This window comes from Thamnophis elegans, chromosome 9 (assembly GCF_009769535.1).
Source record: "Thamnophis elegans isolate rThaEle1 chromosome 9, rThaEle1.pri, whole genome shotgun sequence".
Classification (NCBI taxonomy): Eukaryota; Metazoa; Chordata; class Lepidosauria; order Squamata; family Colubridae; genus Thamnophis; species Thamnophis elegans.
Window position 1 is genome coordinate 67290327 of NC_045549.1, and position 26885 is coordinate 67317211.

The 26885-nt window shown below is 43.4% G+C and overlaps 1 protein-coding gene across 1 annotated transcript in view; it reads left to right on the forward strand.

The window, feature by feature from the left end:
* The window catches only part of SCFD2 (sec1 family domain containing 2), a 146376-nt gene that overhangs the window by 28542 nt on the left and 90949 nt on the right, over positions 1 to 26885 (forward strand). The window contains exons 3-4 of the mRNA XM_032224669.1: positions 7827 to 7954; positions 12192 to 12367. Of these exons, the coding sequence (XP_032080560.1) occupies positions 7827 to 7954; positions 12192 to 12367 (304 nt within the window). The remainder of the gene's footprint in view (positions 1 to 7826; positions 7955 to 12191; positions 12368 to 26885) is intronic.

Consider the following 26885-nt stretch of genomic DNA (forward strand, 5'->3'; position numbering starts at 1 on the left):
TGCCAGTCGACATTGACCGGCTGATGGAATTCGGAGGAGGCCTAATTTATGGGATCTTATTGGCCTAGTGGAGGTAATTGGCAGTAGGCGGTCTCTCAAGTACCTGCCCAAAAAAATTGGTCTGAAAACACCCCCCAAAACAGCCCCAAAACGCCCTGTTTTTTTACCGGGTTGTCTTCCGGGTGCGATTCAAGGTGCTAATTATGACCTTTAAAGCGCTCCATGGCTTAGGCCCAGGATACCCGCGAGACCACCTACTGCCACCGGTAGCCTCCCACTGTCCAGTGCGATCCCACAGAGTTGGCCTCCTCAGGGTGCCGTCGGCCAGACAGTGTCAGCTAGCGACCCCCAGGGGGAGAGCCTTCTCTGTGGGAGCGCCTTCCCTCTGGAATGAGCTGCCCCCGGAGCTTCGTATAATCCCCGACCTCCGGTCCTTCCGAAGCGCCCTAAAAAGTTGGCGTTCCCGACTCTAGGGGGCGGTGCTCATCTCCATTTCAAAGCCAAAGAGCCAGCACTGTCCGAAGACGTCTCCATGGTCATGTGGCCGGCATGACTAAATGCCAAAGGCACATAGAACGCTGTTACCTTCCCACCAAAGGTGGTTCCTATTTTTCTACTTGCATTTTTACATGCTTTCGAACGGGAGCTCACTCTGTTATACGGCGGTAGGGATTTGACCCGCAGAACTGCCGACCTTTCTTTCTTCTTTCCTACTCCTCCTCCCCTCGGTGTATTTCCACTATATGTTAATGTATTTGGCTTATCCTATTGTAAAAGAAAAATTAGAGAAAAACAGTATACATGTGAAGTCACATTGCATTGAGAACTAACACATCGTGTCTAGCCTGATGTATACCCCTCCCTCCCTCCCTCCCTCCCCCCGACCCCCCTCCTCCTCCCCCCCCCCCGACTTCCCAGAACCCGTACACGGTATAGATTTTTAACAAACACAGTCTAAAATCTATTGAGAAAAAAGAAATAAAGAAATTAATAACATCTCTACATTGATCTTAGCTTCTTCTTGCTAAGCTAACTTTAAACAATTTAAATCATTCCTGATCTTAAGCATAGGCTAACTGGAATTTCTTGGTCCCGTATTTATTTTGTATATAGTCAATCCATTTTTTCCAGTCTCGTTTATATCTCTCATTTGAGTGATCTTTAAGATATGCCGATATTTTAGCCATCTCGGCTAAATTTGTAACTTTCAATGTCCATTCTTGAATTGTAGGCAAGTCTTCCTTCTTCCAGTATTGCGCCACCAACAGTCTTGCTGCCATTATTAGGTGCAGAATCAAGTTAGTCTCTACCACTGTAAAGTCAGTACTTATACCTAGTAAAAATAACTGAGGAGTAAACTTTATCCTTCTTTTAAAGATATTTTGCATAATCCACCATATTTTTATCCAAAGTGCCTTAACCTTTTGGCAGGTCCACTGTATATGGAAATATGTAGCATCGAGAGAGCCACATCTCCAACATTTAGGCTGTAAATTCGGATACATAGAAGCCAGCCAACCTTTCTGATTGACAAGCTCAGCATCTTAGCCACTGAGCCACCGTGTTACGTCACGGTGATGTAGAAAGGGTTCAGCTAGAAAGGGGGAAAAGAAAGGGCATTTTCAGAGACCGAGGTTGAACGAATGAACAGCCTATCAACTTCAACAAGCCACAGAGAAGACCAGAGTGCCTCTGGTAGTCCTTGACGAACAGCCACAATTCAGCGCAAAATTTATGTTGTTCAAAGGGACATTTGTACAGTGAATCTTGCCCCATTTTATGACTTTTCTTGCCATATTTGTTAAGCACATCACTACAGTTGTTAAATTAGTAGCAGGGTTGTTAAGTGAATCTTGTTTCCCTTTTGACTTTGCTTGTTAGAAGGTTGCAAAAGGCAAATCACATAACCCCGGGACATTGCAACTGTCATAAATATGAGTCGTTAAGCATCTGAAGGCTGCATAAACAGAGGGATAGAATCAAGATCACGTGAAATATTAATACCACTTTATAAATGCCTTGGTAAGGCCACACTTGGAATACTGCATCCAGTTTTGGTCGCCACGATGTAGAAAAGATGTGGAGACTCTGGAAAGAGTGCAGAGAAGAGCAACAAAGATGATTAGGGGACTGGAGGATAAACCATATGATGTTTTGCAGGAACTGGGTATGTCTAGTTTAATGAAAAGGAGGACTAGGGGAGACATGATAGCAGTCTTCCAATATCTCAGGTGCTGCCACAAAGAAGAGGGAGTCAAACTATTCTCCAAAGCACCTGAAGGCAGGACAAGAAGCAATGGGTGGAAATTAATCAAGGAGAGAAGCAACTTAGAACTAAGGAGAAATTTCCTGACAGATAGAACAATTAATCAGTGGAACAGAAGTTGCCTCCAGAAGTTGTGAATGCCCCAACACTGGAAGTCTTTAAGAAGATGTTGAATAGCCATTTGTCTGGAACGGTATAGGGTTTCCTGCCTAAGCAGGGGGTTGGACTAGAAGACCTCCAAGGTCCCTTCCAACTCTGCTATTGTATTGTATTGTATTGAATGTAAATCACACAACCATGGGTATGCTGCTACGGCCATGGGTATGGGAAATGGTCATAGGTCTCTTTTTCCAGTGCCGTTGTAACTTTGAACGACCATTAAGTGTTGTAACTCGAGGACTGCCTGTACTATCAAGCTGTGAAGTGAAGATTTAGTGCAACTCTGTTTTGACACATTATTAATAAAAAATGCTTAGAACAGGATAGGCAAACTGATGCCCTCCAGCTGTTTCCAGTTATAATTCCTATCCCTTTGAATTGTTCCGAGACTCTGGATGGTGGCAGCATAACTAACTTTTTAAATCGTCATCGTCCTTATTATCCCTTGCTTTGGTTGCCAAAAACATCTGGGAGGCAGCTGGTTGTCTATCAAATATTCAGTTTTTTCATCAGATATACTGCATCTTAAGCTGTGTTGCCTTGTCACAGAACATGCTGATGTGCTCCAGATGTGTTTGGGTCTAAGGCTCCTCAAACTCTCAACAAGTATGATCATTGGGAGGTGCCTCCTGATAGAAGCCAGACCTCCTACTGTCAGATAGCTTTCATGCACTGTCACAAATAAAGATGACTTAGACGGATGGCCCAATGTTCCTTGGAGTATTTCGTGTAAGATGAATGTGAATTTTCGCAACATCAAGGATGATCTGTATGTTTTAAGAGGGCTTTCTACGTTTATTTCTACATACCATTTCTTTTTTTTTTAAAGTATTTATTGAATTTTCTAACATTTAAAAGAAAAAAACACAAAACACAAATTTAGACTTAATAGCAGCTTTTCCATATCGGTATCCATATCTTTCTTAACAATCTTATTTACAAAAAATTCTATCTGTATCATTATCCTAAGTTATATGCTTATTTAAATGCACTCTATATATTATACTTTTACCACTTGTAGCTTAAGTTTTATGCTTACTCTCAAGCCATCTATTCCAAATTTGATAGTACTCGGTTTCTTCCCTCTCCTTCATTTCCACAGACAGTCTATCCATTTCTGCACAATCATAGATTTTCCTTCTTATAATTGGGTCTGGGAGGAGCATCTCTTTGTTTCCAATTCTGTGCTAAAACGATTCTGCTTGTGGTTAATATGTGTAGTATTATGTATTGTAATTTTTTTCTCAATTTTCCCATCAAAGATTCCAGGAGGAACAATTCCGACTTCAACTCTATCCTCTGTTCAGTTATCTCTTTGAGCCACTTACATCACACCTACATACCATTTCAAGCTAACTATATTGTGTTCAATTATTTTCACTTCCAGAAACATCTCTTAAAATTTCATTGTGTAACCTAGAGGTCCCCAATCCGTGGTTCGTGGACTGGCACCGATGTACGGCATGTCACAAAACGGGGCCATGCAAACAAGTGAAGAACCATCTGTGGGATGCAGACAGCACAGGAAACAACATCTCCTCCAATCCGTGGGAAAACCTATCTCCATGGAACCGGTCCCCGGTTGCCAAAAAAGTTGGCGGGTGTAAACCACGATTGCTTTTTAGGAAAGGTGTTGACATTTTTAATAATGTTGGGCTTATTGTTGGGCTTTTATTTTAACTTTGGCTACTGCCTGGTGTTAAGGAACTTCCGCATTGAGCCTCTTTGTGGGATAAACATGAAAGTTTTTATGTGAAAGTCAGGCAAGGAATAATTTTGAACAATTGAACCTGCCTGAGTATGCATAGCCAGAAGTGGCTTAGGGTCAAGATTAACCCGTCTTTGGGGGTGAACATATCATTTTATCTATTGCCCGGATGGCAAACCTACAGGTGGCACACGGAGCCATTTGTCACGGCACACGAGGCATTGCGCTGTCAGCTGGCCAGCGTACATGTGCGCTGGAGAGGAGCCTAATGACCACCAGCTGAGTGCAATTACCTCCTGTAATTGCGCAACTGTTCCTGACGCCTATTAGCTCTTCGGTGCAAGGCATCCAGGAACAACTCACTGCTGGCGTCCGGCTCACTCTCCCTTGTCTCCTCCCCACTGGTCCAAGGCTCAGGTGCCTCCTGTTGGTCAACCAGCCTCTCTGCGCCCTCCTCGGAGTCGGAACCCTGTCCAGGGTCCTCCACATCCTCCAGAGCCGACTCATAGGGCCCCTCGCTGTCGGAGTCTGGTGGCAGCTCCAACGGCTCCTGCTGGGCCACAACAGATATGGTCTGAATTATTTAGTAAGAACACAAAAGGGAGGCAAAATCTGTGGTATTGCAAGGTAGTTGCAACGACTGGCTGACCCCCGCCTACCCCTCCCCTCCCAGGAGTCTCCACGCGGCTCGTTTTGGGGGGGGGGATGAAATATCACACATGATTTGTTCAAACACTGACTGATATTTGCCGTTGAGTCAAAAAGTTAAGTGTGAACATGTGTGACTTCTTTTCTAAGCAAGACTGACCGGGATCCCTTCTCAAATCCATTGTCCCTGGATTGTTCACGTCATAAAAACAAGCAAGAGGGAAATTGGGTTGTTTTTTTAAAAAAAAATCCATTTCATATATAAAAACCAAATGTTTCCCGGAATATTTTTTTAATTTGCTTTTCCACTCTTCCAAAAAGATGCCCTTGAAAGAACCTGGCTCTAATCCTCACAATGTGATGTTTATGTTTCCAAGCAGCACATACGCATATTGGAAATTGCGTTCTGGTGTATTTTTATTTTTGCAAATCAGAATCCTTTAAGAAAAGTTCCTAGAAATATTTGGCACAGTATAAATTAGGAAAATAGCCTTTAAGTAGTAAGTAAAGCAGGCATAGTAAATCAAAATTACAGGTAGTCCTTGACTTATAACGGTTCATTTAGTGCAAAGTTACAATGGCGCTGAATGGCCATTTTTCACACTTTTATGGTCATGTCATCAAAATTCAGATGTGTATTTATGTATTTGTATACATAAGTGATGTGTAAATTTGTATTTATGATGATTGCTGTGTCCTGGGGTTGTGTGGTCCCCTCTTGCGACCTTCTGACAAGCAAAGTCAATGGGGAATCCAGATTCACTCAACAACCATGATACTAACTTAACAAATGCAATGATTCACTTAATAGCTGCAGCAAGGAAAAATTGTAAAATAGGACAAACTCGCTTAACAAATGTTTCACTTAGCAACATAAGGTCAGCCCCAGAGACCATCTTTCTGGATCTTTACGGCTGCCACAATTAGTGCATAGGCCTGCTGTGGGAAACTGATGGGGGGGGGGGATTATATGGAGTATGGGAGATATATACTGTATTTTTCGAAGTATAAAATGCTCCGAAGTATAAGAGACACTTTTGGGGAAGAAAACAAGGTGGGGGAAGTCTGCCTCTGTCTCCCAGCAATTTGCCTCCTTGCAGCAAGTAGCAAATGGTACAGACGATATACACTGTTTGTGGTGTTACATTTCAGGCTATACTTGTACAGATGTTGTTAAAATTGATGTGGCTTTCTGGAAGTATATATTATTCTCTGATATTTGAAAAAACATACAATAGCACTGGGCCTCTTCAGGTCAAGCATTTGTTTTAAAAAGCTTCTTCATTTTGTTAAGTTGTCTAGAACAACAATAAAGCAGTCTTTAATAATTAAGTTTAATAAGTCATAATTTGAACATTCTATAGGCATTTATAGTTATTGACTTAACCTTCTAGCAGCAAACAACAAACGGGCCTGTTTCAGTTTAGCCTGATCAGAAGAAGAAAAAAAATCTGCCTCTGCCTCCCAGCAATTTGCCTCCTTGCAGCAAACAGCAAGTTTCATCTTCAATTTCAGTTTAAGCATGGGCCTCCCGATGATCAGCTGTTTTAGGCTGCAGGGATCGCCATAGCCTATTGCCATCTTCGCAAGCCCCATTTTCTCCGTTTGCTGCAAGGGGGTAAATTGCTGGGAGGCAGAGGCCAAAGAGTGGGGGATAGTGGGTGGGCGGAGCTACATTTGGTGTATAAGACGCACCCTCTTTTAGGGGGTGAAAGGGTGCGTCTTATACTCCGAAAAATACGGTAGTCATAACAACATTCCTTTCTCATCTTGCCCTGCACCTGGAGGGGTATGACTGGGAGGTATCTCCAGTTGGGATGGTGCCTGATTGGGCCATGTGCCAGACATGTGGGTGCTGGGCAGGGGTTTGAACTTTCAGACCCCTGCCCAACAAGTTCCAGTCAAACCTGGAAGCTTTCAGATTCAGATTTTCCCAGCTGTGCCAATATGACATCTCTAATAAAATGGAACTTTGAGAAACTGCCTGCCTCAGAGTCTTACCTGGTTGGGGGGTGTTACCTGGAACCCTGACGCATAAATTTTGAGCTCAATTGTGGTCGTATCTCGAGAACTACCTGTATTGGTTTTTCAACCTGACCTTGGGCTTCAGTTGCTGTTATGACACACTCCGTTTTTTAATAAAACCATGCTGTTAGATATATCAGTTCCTAATGCCATGCTTATAATACCGTGCTTCCCCAAAAATATGACGTGCTGAAAATAAGGCCATGTAATATTTTTCAGGTGGGCAAAAATATAAGCCCTCCCCCCAAAATAAACCCCTTGGACATCCCCCCTCCGGCCAGGCAGAGCACCACTCACTGACCTAGGGGTATCCCGAAGGCGCCATGCCGTGGTGGGCGGGGAACAGGCGCTCACGTGGCTTGGTGCCTTCGGGATACCACTAGGTCAGTGAGTGGTGCTCTGGCCAGCTGGAAAGGGGGGTTCCCGGGCGGCCACTCGTGAGCGTGGTCACCTCATAACTGCTGTGCCTTGCTCTTTGGGAGCACACACGCAAGAGAGCAGCCACCCAGAAACCCCCCTTTCAAAACAATAACCCCCTCCCCCAGATAATAAGGCCCAAGCCATATTTGGGGGGGGGTCAAAAGAAAATAAGACCCTGTCTTATTTTCGGGGAAACACGGTACGTTATCAGTTCCTAGATCCAACCAAAATGAGGCAGCTATTTTAAAAGAGGGAAGAAAGGAGGTAGGGAGGAGGAGGAGGAGAGGAAGAAGGAAGTGAGGGATAGGATACAAATATGGTGTATGGAGAGCAGAAGAGCCAATAATCTTTTTGTGGGGTTGATGGTAAGACGCATTGATGTAAATATTTAATAATAGAAAATAATGTTGGTTATGTAACAGTATACATTTGGTTATTTGTTATGGGAATGGAAAAATAAAAAAATATATATAAAAAAAGTGGAGCCATATTTCTGTACTTTAAAATATCTTGGCATTCTGCAATATGGACCTCACTAAACCTTTTTTGATTTTTAACAGATGCTAGTCTAAACTTGGTCCATTTTCCTTTCGTTAACAGAGAACCAGCTGCGAGGACTCTGTGGGAGTCCTTAATGAATCTAAAACAGAAGGAAGGTTTGATGGAAGTGAGAAGACACCTGGTGGAAGCCGCCAGCCGAGAGAACCTGCCAATCAAGATGAGCATGGGTGAGCCCATACGCCATTAACTAGCTCCACTGTGGATGCACTAGAAGTGACATGACTTACTAACGATCATTCACTTGATAAGTTGGGCTTGTTCTCATTGGACAGGAAGCTAGATTCTCTGAAGTGATTAGGGTTTTGATGCCTTTGATACATGGAGACCATTTCTGTGGATTCTGCAGACATGCAGTCAACTATCTGTTTTGGGTTTTTTGTAATGGAATTAGAATAGTTACACAAGGGTATTAAACTGCATGATTAATAATATGCAGAAATAAATGCATTGTATCAGTAATTGCATTAATGAATCTTTTGCCTGGGACATAGAGTAGAGTAGAGTGGAATGGAATGGAATGGAATAGAATAGAATAGAATAGAATGGAGGAAAATAGAATAGAAAAGAATAGAATAGAATGGAGGAAAATAGAATAGAATAGAATAGAATGGAGGAAAATAGAATAGAATAGAGGGGAATAGAATAGAATAGAATGGAGGAAAATAGAATAGAAAAGAATAGAATAGAATGGAGGAAAATAGAATAGAATAGAATAGAATAGAGGAAAATAGAATAGAATAGAATGGAGGAGAATAGAATAGAATAGAATGGAGGAAAATAGAATAGAATTGAATGGAATAGAATGGAGGAAAATAGAAAGAATAGAATAGAATGGAGGAAAATAGAATAGAATAGAATGGAGGAAAATAGAATAGAATAGAATAGAATAGAGGAAATTAGAATAGAATAGAATGGAGGAGAATAGAATAGAATGGAAGAAAATAGAATAGAATAGAGGAAAATAGAATAGAATAGAATAGAATGGAGGAAAATAGAATAGAATTGAATGGAATAGAATAGAATGGAGGAAAATAGAATAGAATAGAATGGAGGAAAATAGAATAGAATAGAGGAGAAAAGAATAGAATGGAGGAGAATAGAATAGAATAGAATAGAATAGAATAGAATAGAATAAAGGAAAATAGAATAGAATAGAATGGAGGAGAATAGAATAGAAAAGAATAGAATAGAATGGAGGAAAATAGAATAGAATAGAATAGAATAGAGGAAAATAGAATAGAATAGAATGGAGGAGAATAGAATAGAATAGAATGGAAGAAAATAGAATAGAATAGAGGAAAATAGAATAGAATGGAATAGAATAGAATAGAGGAAAATAGAATAGAAAAGAATAGAATAGAATGGAGGAAAGTAGAATAGAATGGAGGAGAATAGAATGGAGGAAAATAGAATAGAATAGAATAGAATAGAATAGAATTCTTTATTGGCCAAATGTGACTGGACGCACAAGGAATTTGTCTTCTGTGCATAAACTCTCATTGTACATAAAAGCTATAAGTGATAAATTATGACCATAGTAATCATAAAAATACATTCATCATAAATCATAAGGTACAACACAGTGAGAGAACCAACATAAATCATACTAGGAAACTAAATAAAACAATATAAATCGTAAAGATACAAGCAACAAAGTTATAGTCATAAGTAGAAAAGGAGATAAGTAATAGGAAAGATGAGAAGAATAATATGAATAGGAAAGATGAGAAGAATAATATTAATACATTCTTACTAAATAGCTTGATAGTGTTGATAGTATTTTAGTGATCAGATGTATGGAAAGCATCTGGGAGTGAAGATTCATAATGCTTTTGTTTGAATCTTTGCTAGTAGCGTTTAATTGAGCAACCAAAGATCCGTTGTCCTCAATGCCATGGTTTGACTTCTGAAGTAGCTTGCCTTGCTTTAACAGAGGACAGTAAATCGGAAGGGAGCCTGAATCCTTTAACTATGTCCCTTTATTAGCATGCTGAATGATAAAAAGCTGAAGCTACCAGGAGGATAAGACAAACAAATGCTCCTTTCTCTTGCCTCCTCCCCCTCCACTAATGGAAAAGAGCCTCCTTAGTAAACTACACAGAATGAAACACGAAAGGCTAAAGGATCCCATTAAAAAGCACAAGGCAGATTTAGCCTACAGTAACAATATACTGGCACAGCAGCCTTTGTTTGAGAAGCAGGAGTAAAGCTACTGTAAATCCCTTAAAACAGGAAGGGGGTGGGAAAGGACTTCAAAGGAAAGGACAGATTTATGGAGATAAGGTGTTTTTGAACTTTGATGGGAACATGAAAGAACATCCAAGATATGAGAAAGGAACAAAATGTGACCATTTTTGGACGTTGTGAAAGGAATATAGGAACATAGGAAACACTTATATGAGCCTCATAATCCCAAAAAGTTTTGAATGTATGAGTTGGATCTGTACCACAGCCATCGTGGGGAAATACACATTGGAAATTTAGTTTGAACATTATTATGATGTAAACCCCATTTAGGCATTTCTTTGCAAAATGAATTTTGAGATTGAAATAAATGTTGTCAATTTAATCTAATAAATGTAAAGGTTCCCCTCGCACATACGTGCTATTCATTCCTGACTCTAGGGGGCATTGCTCATCTCCGTTTCAAAGCCAAAGAGCCAGCACTGTGGAAAGGCATCTCCGTGGTCATGTGGACGGCATGACTAAACACTGAAGACACACGGAATGCTGTTATATGTGGCTCTTTCCTTCCTCTGCTGCGGCTCCGTCAACAGTCATTTCCACAATTTTGAGAGGAGCTTCCGGGGGGGGGGGGGGGGGGGGGGAGAAGCACAGTGCGCCAGGAGACGACTCTATGGCAAGAGGAGGGTTTTCCAGTTGTCTCCACAATTGATAGGGCTTTCGTTTATGACAGGTAGAGGAAAAAGTATGCCATGCTAGGAGGAGACTCTATGGTGGGGGAACTGAACTTCCGGTCAGCTCCAGAATTGAACAGGTGGCTTCCGGTTAGGACCTTTGTGGCTCCCGGTGTTTTCTTTTCTGTGGGAAATGGGTCCAAATGGCTCTTTGAGTGTTTAAGTTTGCCGACCCCTGGCCTAAACTAAGTTAACTTAATATCTGATAAGGTTTGCAATCCATAAATGAAATCATTTCAAAGGTTTTCCTTAGGGTTTTGTAGGCAGGTTGGTTGCTTGTTAATTAGAGAAAAAAATAGAGTAAATAAACTTTAACTTAATTAGTAAAAGAGTGCACACCCTTGTCTTTAATTTAGTGCATAGAAATGTGTAAGCCATGACGATCAAGACAGTTCGTTCCTTGCAATCTCATTCACTTTTTCCTAGTTGGACTGCCAGAACAAAATGAACTTTTTAAGATTTTGGATAATGTTTAAGCAAAATAAAGGGCAATAAAATATCAAGAAAGAAACCAACTGTAATACGGCTCTGGATTGATTCATTATGGAACACCCAAAGCAAGGGTTTTTTTTAGAGTTCATTCTTTCGTTGTCCTTGAGAATCATCACTTAGTAATGAACTCAGATATACTGCTTTCTGCTGTTAGTGTATGCCTGCCTGCCTGCCTGCCTGCCTGCCTGCCTGCCTTCCTTCCTTCCTTCCTTCCTTCCTTCCTTCCTTCCTCCCTTCACAGCTTCTAATCTGGATAGAACCATCTACATACCACTCCTTATCCACCTGATTGATTCCTCTAATTTATTTATTTCCTTCCTTCCTTCCTTCCTTCCTTCCTTCCTTCCTTCCTTCCTTCCTAACTTCTAATCTGGATAGAACCATCTACATACCACTTCTTATCCACCTAATTGATTCCTCTAATTTCCTTCCTTCCTTCCTTCCTTCCTTCCTTCCTTCCTTCCTTCCTTCCTTCCTTCCTTCCTTCCTAGCTTCTAATCTGGATAGAACCATCTACATACCACTCCTTATCCACCTAATTGATTCCTCTAATTTCCTTCCTTCCTTCCTTCCTTCCTTCCTCCCCTTCCTTCCTTCCTAGCTTCTAATCTGGATAGAACCATCTACATACCACTCCTTATCCACCTGATTCATTCCTCTAATTTCCTCCCTCCCTCTCTCCCTCCTTTCTTTCATTTCCATCCCTCCCTCCCTTCCATCCACAGACTTTGGGAGAGGTGCACTGATTTACACCTTGAAAGTCATCTGATAATTATTAAGGAATACAGTTGTTACAGTGTCACAAGAGAGCCATGATAATACGCGGGTGGAGGAATTTTATATTGAACAAATGAAAAATATTATTTTCTGCATGAAAAATATTGCCTAAATATATCTGGACACGAGTTACATTTTCCATTTGCTTTATTCCTATAATCTTGAGAACGACTGTAATGTATAAATATATATATATATTATTTCCCCTGCATCACAGGGAGAGTCACCCCAGAACAGCTTCACTCGTATATCCAGCTCTTCAAAAAGAAATTTGACGCTCTTGAAAACCACTGCGGGCTTTTGCAGATCGCACTGGCTGTGGTGCAGACTCTAAAAGACCCCCAGAATGCCAAATGGGACAACTTTCTAGCCTTTGAACGGCTGTTTGTGCAGGTACCGTACAAGCTGAACTTTGTAACTTTATTTTAGGAGTAAGACGTTGCTTATGCTGCTTTCTTATTTTACTCCTTATGTGTAGGTCAGGGGTCAGCAACCAGCGGCTCTGGAGCTGCATGTGGTTCTTTCTTCCCTCTGCTGTGGCTCCCTGTCGCCAGTCAGCACCACAATTTTGAGGGAAGCTTCCGGTTGGGATGGGGGGGAAAGCACAGTACGCCAGGAGGAGACTCTATGGCAAGGGGAGGGTTTTCCGGTCAGCTCCACAATTGTTAGGGCTTCCGGTTAGGACAGATAGAGGAAAAAGGGGGCCACACTAGGAGGAGACTCTATGGTGGCGGAACCGGACTTCTGGTTGGCTCCAGAATTGAACAGGGGGCTTCCGGTTAGGACCTTTGTGGATCTTTGAGTGTTTAAGGTTGCCGATTCATTAAAAAGCAAAACGGAGATGACTTGAACTGCCTACCTCAAAGTTAAGCCAGAGGAGTTTCTGCCAGGGCGAATGAGAAGCAGAACGAGGGAAGAGTTCCTGCCGGTCCAGAATAGATTACAGTGAGGTTTTTGCAGATCTGTAGCACTTCAGGGAGGAAAAATCGTTTTGCTGCAAATTTGCACACACTGCGGCAGAACAAATGATGACCGAGGCTATTCTGAACCCTCTGAGGTGTGGTTTGCCTGGAGTTCTTGTCACTGTTTAGGGCTAAAGGGGATACCGTGGCCCAGTGGTGGGATTCAGCCGGGGTAACAACTGACTCGCTGAGCGTGCGCTCCAAATGCATGCTCTGAAAATGTGCGGCGCGTTTGAAAACAGCTCTAACACTTACCTTCTATTGCAGCCCCAGTGGGTAAAACAGCTGAGGCGCAACAATCCTCTCTGCCATGCCTATCAGCTGTGCTTCAAACAAAGGAAATAGAGGACAGACGGGAGAAGGGAGAGAGGAGAGGAGAGAAAATGGATAGGATAGGATAGGATAGCAATGTGCTGCACATAGGGTTGCCCTTGAAAATCTTGGGGAAGCTGCAGTATAAGACGTTATGGGTGCCCTTTGTAGGCCATCCGGATCAGTGGTGAAATTCATTTTTTTTACTACCGGTTCTGTGGATGTGTCTTGGTGGGCATGGCAAGGGAAGGATACTGCAAAATCTCCATTCCCTTCCCACTTCAGGGGAAGGATACTGCAAAATCTCCATTCCCACCCCACTCCAGGAGAAGGATACTGCAAAATCTCAGTTCCCTACCCACTCCAGGGGAAGGATACTGCAAAACCTCTATTCCCACCGCACTCCAGGGTAAGGATACTGCAAAACTTCCATTCCCACCACACTCCAGGGAAAGGATACTGCAAAATCCCCATTCCTTCCACACTCCAGGGGAAGGATACTGCAAAATCTCAGTTCCCTACCCACTCCAGGGGAAGGATACTGCAAAACCTCTATTCCGACCGCACTCCAGGGTAAGGATACTGCAAAACTTCCATTCCCACCACACTCCAGGGAAAGGATACTGCAAAATCTCCATTCCCACCCCACTCCAGGGGAACCATACTGCAAAATCCCCATTTCCCCCCCCCACCCCAGGAGAAGGATACTGCAAAATCTCAGTTCCCTACCCACTCCAGGGGAAGGATACTGCAAGATCTCCATTCCCACCCCACTCCAGGGGAAGGATACTGCAAAACCTCCATTCCCACCGCACTCCAGGGTAAGGATACTGCAAAACTTCCATTCCCACCCCACTCCAGGGGAAGGATACTGCAAAATCCCCATTTCCTCCACACTCCAGGGGAAGGATACTGCAAAATCTCCATTCTCACCCCACTGTGGGACCAGACAGAGGTGGCATTTATCAGTTGTTCGAACTACTCAAAATTTCTGATTCTGTTTCTTCAGAACCTGCTGAATATCGCCCCTGATCAGGATCATATCTACTATGCTGCATTATATTTTTATTTCTTTCTTTTCATGTTTCCTCAAATTGATCCTGCGAATTATAAAGCTTAAGGATCTAATTAATAAGTAACAAAGTAAAAGATTCTGCCAATATAGTGAAAACAAGAGGATCCAGGACTGATTTCAAATTGCCAAAGGACACCACATAAAAATATACTTGGGGAGACAATCTATCATGAAGACACTATCCAGGCCCCATGTTTGCTTCTATAAGATCTTTGGTATTTAAAAAAAAACCACTGGATCCAATCTCATCTAGGTAAATCTCTTTGAAGTCCAATTAAACTCAGTGGGAGAGTTAAGCTTGTACTTAAATCCCTACCACTAAAATCCATCCAATTCATCCTGCAGTTGTATATTAAGGTGTTGTTGTTTTTTCTAAAAACTTAAGAGAGCTTTTTTTTTCTTCCAAAATCTATGCGTGGAATTAGGTTCCCTGGTTTTGGCTGCACCATGCTAATGGTGTCTGAAGTATGAGTATTCCCTTTATAATTTTATTTGAACAAACATAAACACACAGTCCTGCATAAACAGTTAAAACAACCCCACAACAGCGCACTTGCATTTAAAACTGGAGACAAAAAAAAAAAAGAAAAAAAAAAGAAGGGATTAGTATCCAGTCCTTTCCTAAACATCTGTCTCTGGATTTATACTCATTATGTTTCAATTTTTTTTTAATCGGCCAGGAATTGCAATTGAAGTCAGCTCTCTCATTCAACATTGTAATTATCTCTTGTGTACACATTCATTTTCTTTAGTCAAACATTGCATTATATGACCCGTAAGGCTTGCAATTTTCTACGTTCTGAAGTAGGATGCCGTGCTATTTCGAGTCTAGAGTAGGGAAGCATATGGCTTAAAGGGGGGGGGGGGATCCTGGATATACATATGCATATGCATATACATATACATGTGTGTGTGTGTGTGTGTGTGTGTGTTGTATTTGTGCTGATAAATAAATAAAGGGAGACTAGTATAAATCTATTTCAAGCTATTTAGCTCTCATCAGCTAGCCATACCCTTACTGGGATTCGAACCTGTGCTGTATTACATATTAAGCAGTTGTGTTAACCACTAAGCCACGTGTCTATAACTCCGTTTCCACTGATTTGGTGTTTTTTTTTAAAAAAGACATCCAAAGAGCATATTCAGCTCATGATGTCACTTGCTCAGTGATTGCAATATGACTATGATAATGGCAACTCAAGGATCACTATCTGGGACATCACTTAGCATCCATGATTCATCATTTTTGGCACGAATGGGAGTCAAGAGGGAATGGATCCCTCTTGTTTTGTTGTTGTTGTTAGTTGCAAAGTCGTGTCTGACCCATCGCGACCCCATGGACAACGTTCCTCCAGGCCTTCCTGTCCTCTACCATCCCCCGGAGTCCATTTAAGCTCATGCCAACTGCTTCAGTGGCTCCATCCAGCCACCTCCTTCTCTGTCATCCCCTTCTTATTTTTCCCTCCATCTTTCCCAGCATTAGGCTCTTCTCCAGTGAGTCCTTCCTTCTCATTAGGTGGCCAAAGTACTTGAGTTTCCTCTTCAGGATCTAGCCTTCTAAAGAGCAGTCAGGGTTGATCTCCTCTAGGACTGACCGGTTTGATGGCCTTGCAGTCCAAGGGACTCGCAGGAGTCTTCTCCAGCACCATAGTTCAAAGGCCTCCATTCTTTGGCGCTCAGCCTTTCTTATGGTCCAACCTTCACAGCCATCCATTGCAACTGGGGAAACCATAGCCTTGACTATAAGCACTTTTGTTGGCAGGATGATGTTCTCTGCTTTTTAGTATGCTGTCTAGATTTGCCATTCTCCTAGATTTCTCTCTTGTCTAGATGGCTGCAAATACAGCCACTCTCTCTCTCTCCCTCTCTTTTGCAATATACTACCCTTGCAAGGACATGGGATCAAGGACTTCATTTCAATCCTGCTAGCAATGTGTGCAGTTGTGCATGGCTGGGATACACAGTGGGAGAAGTGCTATTTATGGCTCCTTCGGTTCCTGAACAAAAAGGTTGCTTTCGATTTTATTTGTTTGTTTGTTTTTTGGTCGCCATAGTGACCTGCAACTCCGTGTGATTAAATGACATTTGCTCCAATTTTCTGTTTTACCTCCATTACGTGGGACTTAAAGTAAACAACGGTTCCTTTTACGCTGTTTAGAGTAAAACAGCGTTGCCAAAAGTTTCTTGGCAATGATGCATACCGTCTTTCCCCTGGCAATAGTCTGCCCACCGTTGTTATCAGAGAATCATAGAGCCGAGGTGGCGCAGTGGTTAGGGTGCAGTACTGCAGGCCACTTCAGCTGACTGTTATCTGCAGTTCAGCGGTTCTAATCTCAGCGGCTCAAGGTTGACTCAGCCTTCCATCCTTCCGAGCTGGGTGAAATGAGGACCCAGACTGTGGGGGCGATATGCTGACTCTGTAAACCGCTTAGAGACGGCTGAAAGCCCTATGAAGCGGTATATAAGTCTAACTGCTAATTATATACCCACAATAACAGAAGGCCTGTTTTGTTTAGAATTATACACATTGACACAACATTGGGGTTTTCTTTTTTTAAAAAAAAAACTTTTTCCCTCCTTAATTATCTTCTAAACTGTTGACGCTCACAAAACTTTAATTAGGTTTATATTATGGGTTCATAGTACAATCGTTAATTCTCCTCCCTACGTTGACAGAACCCATGAATGGAGTCCAAGATTGAGGCAGAGATCACCAATTAGCCCCGAAGAAGCCACAACTAAGCATTCCTGTTTCTGCTAGAACATATGCCCTTTGTCCATTATGAAGGGCCATCCATCAGTAGGCTGATTCTAGTTAGACGTGGCAATGGGGGATTTCTTTTCCCCCCCTCCGTTCTCAAAGGGAATGAAAAGCATTTGTGATGGCAGTGCTTGCCCCTGCCAATTCGTTTCCCTCACTTGACACTTCTGCCAAAGCCTTAAAAAACTGTCCACGAGGAAGAAAATTGTGGCTCTTATGAATATTTGCCTGTGCGAAATCTTTCTCAAGCTTCTCTCCATGCCCTTACAATACAAAGGACGTATTTTATTTCAAAGAGGGCTACATATGCAGTGCGTTTGTGTATCCTCCTGTGTGTTGTGGGTGCCTGCACTAGAATAGAATAGAATAGAATAAGTTTATTTATAGGCCGCCCTTTTCCCTGAGGGGACTCAGGGCGGCTAACAACTTATATGGGAGGGGGAACATACAATGACATATAACACAAAATATAATTAAAAGTCGAGCAACATTCATTCAACATTCGGGTGGGGGCGGATTATACTCTTTACCCCCAGGCCTGACGGGATAGCCAGATCTTGAGGGCTGTGCGGAAGGTCTGAAGGGTGGTGAGGGTACGAATCTCCATGGGGAGATTGTTCCAGAGGGTCGGAGCTGCTACTGAAAAGGCTCTCCTCCGCGTAGTTGCCAGCCGGCACTGACTGGCAGATGGCACTCGGAGGAGGCCTAATCTGTGAGATCTGATTGGTCGAGAGGAGGTAATTGGCAGGAGGCGGTCTCTCAACAACTAGAAATCATTTTCATATCTTTACTGCTGTGTGGCTGGTATTAGTCAGAAGGAACGTGATTGTGTTTGTGTGTGTGTGTTTGTGTGTGTGTATTCTCATACTAGTCACCCAATAGTGACTAATGCCTTTCGCCGATCAGAATAGGATAGAATTCTTTGTGCCAAGGTGGCGCAGTGGTTAAATGCAGCACTGCAGGCTACTTCAGCTGACTGCAGTTCTGCAGTTCGGATGTTCAAATCTCACCGGCTCAGGGTTGACTCAGCCTTCCATCCTTCCGAGGTGGGTAAAATGAGGACCCGGATTGTTGTTGGGGGCAATATGCTGACTCTGTAAACCGCTTAGAGAGGGCTGAAAGCCCTATGAAGCGGTATATAAGTCTAACTGCTATTGCTATTGCTATTGTTGGCCAAGTGTGATTGGACACACAAGGAATTTGTCCTTGGGGCATATGCTCTCAGGGTACCTAAAAGAAAAGATACATTCGTCACAAATCATAAGGTACAACACTTAATGATAGTCGTAGGGTACAAATAAGCAATATTAGGAAACAATCAATATAAATCGTAAGAATACAAGCAACAAAGTTACAGTCCTGCAGTCATTAAGTGGGAGGAGATGGGTGATAGGAACGATGAGAAGACTAATAGTAATAGTAACGCAGCCTTAGTGAATAGTTTGACAGTGTTGAGGGAATTAGTTGTTTAGCAGAGTGATGGCGTTCGGGGGGAAAAACTGTCCTTGTGTCTAGTTGTCTTGATGTGCAGTGCTCTGTAGCGTCATTTTGAAGATAGGAGTTGAAACAATTTCTGCCCAGGATGTGAGGAGTCTGTAGATATTTTCACAGCCCTCTTTTTGACTCGTGCAGTGTGCAGGTCCTCCACGGAAGGCAGGTTGGTAGCCATTGTTCTTTCTGCAGTTCTAATAATCCTTTGAAGTCTGTGTCTGTCTTGTTGGGTTGCAGAGCCAAACCAGACAGTTATGGAGGTGCAGATAACCGACTCAATAATTCCTCTGTAGAACTGTATCAGCAGCTCCCTGGGCAGTTTGAGCTTTCTGAGTTGGCGCAGAAAGAACATTATGGTTAACACCAGGTAGTAAAGAATTCATGAAAGCAAGGGAAAAAAATGTGTTCCTTCTGAAATTCAACGTCAAGTTTATTATGTCTGCAAAATTGTGCTGCAGGAGAAATTTAATATAAAGAAATGTTTTTCCTGCCTTTGGCTTACTTCATCGTGTAAGGATCTTGGTGCAATACTGCCATCTCCTGACTCTCTACTTTCTAAGGAAGACAAAGGATCCAGTCATCTTCCAATGAGTTTTTGTTGTTGTTTCCGTAACGAGTACCCATTCCTCACTTGCACAAAGGAAAAATAAGTCTGTTTTCTTGGGAGAAGGGCGGCATATAAATCGGTTCCACCACAAAACCGCGGTAGACTAAAGCGCGCTCGACGAAAGCGCGTACGTGACATCATCACAGCGCGACGAAAACAACACACTGTGATCGGTAAACTTAAAATTAACGCGAAAACCTTACCCTAACCCCCCCAAACCTAACCCTAAGCCTAACCCTTAACCTAACCCTAAACCTAACCCTATACCTAACCCTTAACCTAACGCTAACCCTTAACCTAACCCTAAACCTAACCCTAACGCTTAACATAACCCTAAACCTAACCCTAACCCTTAACCTAACCCTAACCCTAACCCTAAACCTAACCCTCACCTTTATGTGAATCGGCTTGCTTTAAAAGCGCTTTTTAAAGCGCCCTTTTTTCTCTGCGGTCGTATTTGTCGCGCTGATGATGACGTCACGTACGCGCTTTAATCGGGCGCGCTTTAGTGGACCGCGGTTTTGACGGGTCACGTATAAATCGAAGAAACCTCAAACCTCAAACTTGTTTCATTGGGAAAAGTTTTTTAAAAATGCAAGAAAAATAGTACTGTTCTTAACATATGTTGAGTTACATTACACACACGAGTGTGATGTGCCAGCTTGTGCAATTAACTGGGTTGGGAGGGCCCTGTTCAGATAACCATTGTGGAAGCAACAGGAATTGCTAGCAGTACATAAAATTGTGTCATTCGAGTGCTTGTCTCTTATATTCATTTGAGCAGGAAAATACGTTTGAGTCGCACAGAGTGTGACACAATTGCTGCCAAGGTAAATAAGACCATTTGCAAAACCTCTTGTCCAGTTTCTCGTAAGACCCACGAGTTTTAGTCCTGCCTAAGACTTGCATAATTATTTTGTGCGTGCTTTTTCATTTCTGTTCTGACCGAGGATGTTTTTCCTTTCCAACTTCCACGGATGGCATTTTTGCTGGGGATGCATCGTTTTTTGTTTTGCAATGGCCAAGCACGTCAAACCCGACTTTTCGCATGAATCATTGATGAAGTCAGCAGTAATCCGCTGTGTAAAATCTACTCGTAAAAGCTGGGAGAAGGGAGGAACGAGGATGAAGCCTGGAAGACATTAAATTAGTTCCAGTGTGTCCAGGGCAAAACTCTTAGTCAACAGAGCAGGCAAAAACGGAAACAGGCCGTTTATAACAAGCACTCTGGTTCGAGAACAGTGAAGTTCATATGAAAGAAGAAGGGGGGGAAAAAAGATTTATATCCCCCGCTTACATAAACATGACAAACGCAGGCCCCGCAAGGAGGAAGGCAAATCTTTATCAAAATCTCTCTTTAGGAAACTTTTTCATTGTGAAGAAAGGGCAGGACGTCTCCTCGTTTGAAGAGTTGCCAGTATTTGCACAACAATCTGCTTCGGAGCTCTTGGTTAATTAAAAGCTCCTTTTTTTGTGTGTGCACAGCGATAGCGGACCACCTACTGCTAATTTTATTCGCTTGCCGAAAATATTCAAATTTGACATCTGCAGAAGAGGCAGAGAATAGAGACAGTAGTCCCACCCACCCTCTCCGCCCCCTTATAATTAAGTATATCCATGGGCTGTTTTTTTTTTTTTTAAAGGCTTAGTCTTCAATTTACATAGAATCCCATGGCAATCATTCAGAGTTACAACAAACATCCATGGAAGTACCGTATTTTTCGGAATATAAGACGCACCTTTTTCCCTCGAAAAAGAGGCTGAAAATCTGGTTGCGTCTTATACACTGAATACAGCATTTTTTTGCCTTTCGAAACCCCGCCCCCTTCACAAAAATGACCGTGCATAGCCTTTAGGAGGCTTCCAGAGAGCTCCTGGGGGCTGGGTAGGGCAGAAATGAGCAAAAAATGGGTTGGTTTTTTTGCTCAGTTCCCCCCCCCCCAGCCCCCAGGAGCACTCTATAAGCCTCCTACAGGCCATTCATGCCCTTTTTTTGGGGGGGGGGACAAAAAACAGACCCATTTTTGTGAAAAACGGGCCGGTTTTTGCTCATCGTCCCCCCTGGAGCACTCTATAAGCCTCCTAAAGGCTATTCATACCCTTTTGGGGGAGGGGAATGGGCGCGTTTTTGTGAAAAATGGACCATTTTTGGGAATAGCAATAGCAATAGCAGTAGACTTATATACTGCTTCATAGGCCTTTCAGGCCTCTCTAAGCGGTTTACAGAGAGTCAGCATATTGCCCCCAACAATCTGGGTCCTCATTTTACCCACCTCGGAAGGATGGAAGGCTGAGTCAACCCTGAGCTGGTGAGATTTGAACCGCTGACCTGCTGATCTAGCAGTAGCCTGCAGTGCTGCATTTAACCACTGCGCCACCTTGGCTCTTATAAGTCTGCAGAGTGCAAAAACTTTTTTTTAATTTGCCTCTTCAAAATCTTGGTGAGTCTTATACTCTGGTGCGTCTTATACTCTGAAAAATATGGTACTTGCAACGTGGTTTCAGTGGCTGCTCCCTGCCCCTCCACTCCAGAGTAATGTGACCGCATTTTGAATGCTGGGCAACCAGTGCATTTGCAGCTGCCTGCGGTCACATGACCAGTTTTACCATGTTTTTTGTCGAAAACCAGGGCAGAGGGCTCTGCCTTCCTCCTCCAACCAATCTATTCACTCCCTCAGACCTTGTGGGTAGATGGATGAGGAAGGGAGCATGGCACTATAGCTCAAGCTCTCAGTTTCAACGGGACTCCCACTTTCGTCCCTGCCATGTGCATGTCCTGACCCTCCTCACTGGCCAGTTAGGGAGGGTAGACTCACCTAAGGCGTCCACCTGATTTTCAGTCGGGGGGGGGAACCTCAAGCTTCCACCTATAACACACAAGCCCATACTGGCCCACTGGCAGCCAGTAGAGCTGGTAGTAGAGATGGATGGGGAGGAGGTTGGGGAGGAACATCGGCCAGTCCTGGAGGCCGGGGAAAGCTCAGACGAGGGCTCTGCATTGGAGGCAGAGATGGGGCGGTGGCTGTCTGGCAGTTCTCAGCTGCCTTCGGAACCAGACAGCAATGAGGCAGAGGAACAGCTGGAGCCTGTTCCCAGTGTGTGCATGCGCAGAGGTGCCAGAAGAAAAGAACAGCTGAGAAATCAGGGTCAACTTGGGAGTAAAACCACAGGTGGACAGTGAGTGGCCCCTCCCATAGGAAATGAAAGGGGAGTGGGCTTTTGCAGGAAACAATTCGTTGGTTCGTTTCAGGAGTGTGAAGATCTGTCCGTAAATCCCAGAGACTCTGTGCCAAGTGCTTTCCTTGCACAGCACTGCATTTGGAAAATATTTACATGGCAGCTTTCCAAGCTAGATAAGGTCTGTGGTCATAACTTCACCTTTGAAAGACTGTTTGCCAGGCCTTTGCTGAATGTGGATGAGAGGGATTCACATTCGTTTAATAAAAGGGGTTTTGCCGGGACCAGGAATCTACTTCGTGCTTTTGGGGGAAACCTAGCTCAGAGCACAGGGTCTCTTAGTCCTCCAGCATAGCCACCATAGACTGCATCAGCTTCAGCTATAGATCTTCCAAAATATCCCTTTTGAGGGGGTGAGTAGCACAACTACTAGAATGTATTTCCAGTTTTGGGTAAAACTGGCCACTAGCAAACAGTTGGCTCGCTTAACAACCGTGGGGTTCGCTTAACAACCTCTATAAAAATGATAATAAAATCAGATCAGTTTCGTGGGTAACCAGTTTTACGATAGTCAATTTTGCTGTCGTAATGGGCAAGCTCCATTACAGTCATAACTCAAGAACTACCTGTAAGTGGGCATGTCTATCTCATATACAGGTAGTCCTCGACTTACAACAGTGTGTAATGATCGTTCAAAGCTACAACAGTGCTGAAAAAAAAGTGATTTATGACCATTTTTCAAATTGGTGACCATTGCGTCATCCCTGTGATCATGTCATCGAAATTCAGATGCTTGGCAACTGACTCGTATTTATGACCGTTGCAGTGTCCGGTGGGGTGTGTGTGTGTCACATGATCACCTTTTGCGATCTGATGAGCAGAGTGAATGGAGAAACACAACACAACTGTGTTGCTAACTTAGGAACGGTAATCATTCACTTAACAACTGTTTCAAGAAAGGTCTTAAAATGGAATGAAACTCACTTAACAAATGCTTCACTTAGCAACAGGGAATGTTGGGCTCAATTGTGGACGTCTGTAAAGGACCACCTATATGGTCAGTTATTAGGAAAATGGTGGTGGCATTTGTTGACTGTTACATGGCAGTGAAATAACATTTGAATTACCTGTTTATGAATTGAATAGGTTGATTATGAGCCTGGAAATCTTTAAAGGTAAAGGTTCCCCTCGCACATGTGTGCTAGTCATTCCCGACTCTAGGGGGCGGTGCTCATCTCTGTTTCAAAGCTGAATTGAATTGAATTTGAATTGAATTTATTGGTCTTGTATGCCGCCCACTCCCGAAGGACTCCGGGTGGCTTACAATAAACAAAGGAAGGGGATAAATAGACAATAGACAAACAACAATTTAAAATACACAACATTCATAGTTCCCGTGGGGCTGACTATTTCAACAGCCTCCCAGCCTGCTGGAGCAGCCAGGTCTTCATGGCTTTGCGGAAGGCCGGGAGAGTAGTAAGGGTCCGGATCCCCACGGGGAGCTCGTTCCAGAGGGCTGGAGCTCCAACAGAGAAGGCTCTCCCTCGGGGAGTCGCCAGCCGACATTGGCTGGCAGATGAGATCCGGAGGAGGCCTAGTCTGTGCGATCTGATCGGTCTATGGGAGGTAATTGGCAGGAGGCGGTCTCTCAGGTACCCAGGTCCGATGCCATGTAGGGCTTTATAAGTAACAACTAGCACCTTGAAGCGAGTCCAGAGACTAATAGGTAGCCAGTGCAGCTCGCGGAGGATAGGTGTAACGTGGGTGTACCTGGGTGCACCCATGATCGCTCGCGCGGCTGTGTTCTGGACTAGCTGAAGTCTTCGAACACTCTTCAAGGGCAGCCCCATGTAGAGCGCTATCCAAAGACGTCTCTGTGGTCATGTGGCCGGCATGACTCAACGGCAAAGGCGCACGGAATGCTGTTACCTTCCCACCAAAGGTGGTTCCTATTTTTCTACTTGCATTTTTTACGTGCTTTCAAACTGCTAGGTTGACAGAAGCTGGGACAAGTCACGGGAGCTCACTCCGTTATGCGGCGCTAGGGTTTCGAACCGCCGAGCTGCTGACCTTTCTGATTGACAAGCTCAGCGGCTTAGCCACCGAGCCGCCGCGTCCCATTTGGAAATCTTTAGTTTCAGTTCAGTCTCAAAAGATTTTCAGTGGAACTGACTTAAACTGCTGTCACTTTTGCAGATATTCAGATATGTTATAATATCCAGTCTTGCTTTTATACATTTCTGGTGCTGCCTTAACATCCTATTTTTGTTGGCCTCCCAGCGAGGCAAGAAAACAGCTGAGGCAGCAAAACAGCTGAACAAAATTATGTTTGTTTGGCCCCCAAATGAGGGGGCTTGGTGGATTGAGAAGTTTGGTGGATTGAGGGTGTGTTTAGAAGGCTTGGCAATTATAGGTTTCTAATTTGTTATTGGAGTTGGGTCATTTTTGTTTAAGCCTTCCTTTTACGGCATAATAAAATCAACAGCAGAATCTGACAAATTCCATTGAGAAGAAACCAGAGCAAACGCATGGCTGAAAGTTTAGCTGAGGCCTTTCAAAAGGGAAGATGGAGCTTAAGGAATGTGTAAACAGCTGTTGGACAGAAGAGGGGAAATGATGAGGATTTCTCTGTCGCTAAAATAACCCAGAAAAGTGAAAATTAAACGTTTCTGATATACACCCTCACCGAATACCCATTTTAAGATAACCACATTTTCATCTTTAGAATAGACTAGCTGGATACCCGTGCTCCGCTATGAAACTATGTGATCGGGCTTGCTAAACCGACACAGTTTGAAAATTAATGAGTAGTTATGATTGGCCTCTCCCCTTTTCTCTCTCAGGCTGGCCCCACAGAATCTTTTTCTCTCCTATCCCCCTTCTCTCCCTCAGGCTTGCCCCACGGAGGTCTCTCCTATCTTATCCCCTTCTCTCCCTCAGTTTAACTCCTTAGCATCAGAGCATTTTTCAGGTGGGGAGGGGCAGTAGAATGTCTAAACTCCCAGCCCGCAGGCCGCATGACTCACACGCTGGCCACGCCCACACCCAAGTGGTAGTTGGAACAGAATTCTTTTCAGGTTGGGAGGGGGAGTAGAGCATCTAACTCCTTAGCATCAGAGCGTGTTAATAACAATATAAGAAATATTAATGATCTGATGCTTGTGGGGTCGCTGTTTTGGTCAGTGTGATTAATTGATTTGTAATTGCACTGAAAGCTCTTAAATCATTAGAGATGACTGGTTAATGACAAACTGCTAGATGGGGTTTTGTTCGAGGCAAATTTCCTCACTCGCTGTGGTGTTCACAGCACTCTTAAGAGAACTGGTTTATTGACGATTTTAATTTTTTTTTTCCTATAGCCCAGCGGGCTTATTCACATAAAATAGTTCTCCCCCAAAATTACAAAAGGGAGAAGAGAACGACAGCCAGTGATAACAGCAACTAAGATCAAAAGAAGACCCTAATATTGTGAAGAATTCTCATTAACCCTGTTTGATTCTAGGTCAATGATGAAAACATGAGCCCTTCATAAATATCATGGTTTCCCATTCACTAATTCTTTTAGTCGGGGTGGACCTAAAATTTTAGGAAGGGGTTCTCTGCCCAGTTGCTGGGTGGGCGTGGTCATGGTGGGTGTGGTCATGGTGGCCGTGGCCTAGTCAGCCTCTGGCACCACAGCGGGGTTGGGGACGTTTTTGCCCTCCCTGGACTCCGGAGGTTTTCTTCAAGCCTGCGGGAGGGCGAAAATGGCCTCCCCAGGTTCCAGAAGCACTCCGGCCTTCCCAAACTTCCGGTAGGTTCATTTTTCGCCCTCCCTGAGCCTTCCCACGTGCCCTGAATTTACCTACATCCAAAACAGGCCGTGTGGGAACTCCTGGGAGGGATGGGGCAGGGTGGGCGGGGCCAGCCAGGAGTGGGATTTGGGGGTTCTTCGAACTGCGCAGAATCTTAGCTAGAGGTTCTCCCGAACGCCTGCGAACGCCCAGCAGCCCATGCCTGCTTTTAGTACTCTGACAGTCCCACCCAAATTTAACAAAGGGGGACCGTGAGTTTCTTCCCCAAACATCCTTGTGTGAGGTTGCGTTCAGTGGAGATCTTCGACATTCCAGAATACAAGCACAATCACGGTCCAATATATACCGGAAGTGCCAATTTGGGGAATAATTGCTGAACAATTGGATTGATCCTTTTGTTTTTTTCTTCACAGTATCCAAATTGGCAATAAGTCAACATATTTCCCTTGAAATAGATCCAGCATCTCAGAGGGACAACGCAGAGTCAGATTACAACTCTGAAGAATTTATCTTTAATTATATGACTTGCCAGAAAAGCTAGACTTTTAAAGAGGTGGTAGTGATGTTGCTTCTTCTAAATAAACCCCAAGGCTGAGAAAGATATGCAAGGAAATGAGAGAGCATTTTTAAAGCGTATTTTCTCTTCCAAATATCTGTATTTTTCTGGGTGCAACCAGTAAAAAGCAGTCACAATTTTAAACAAGTTACACAGACACACACATACACACACAC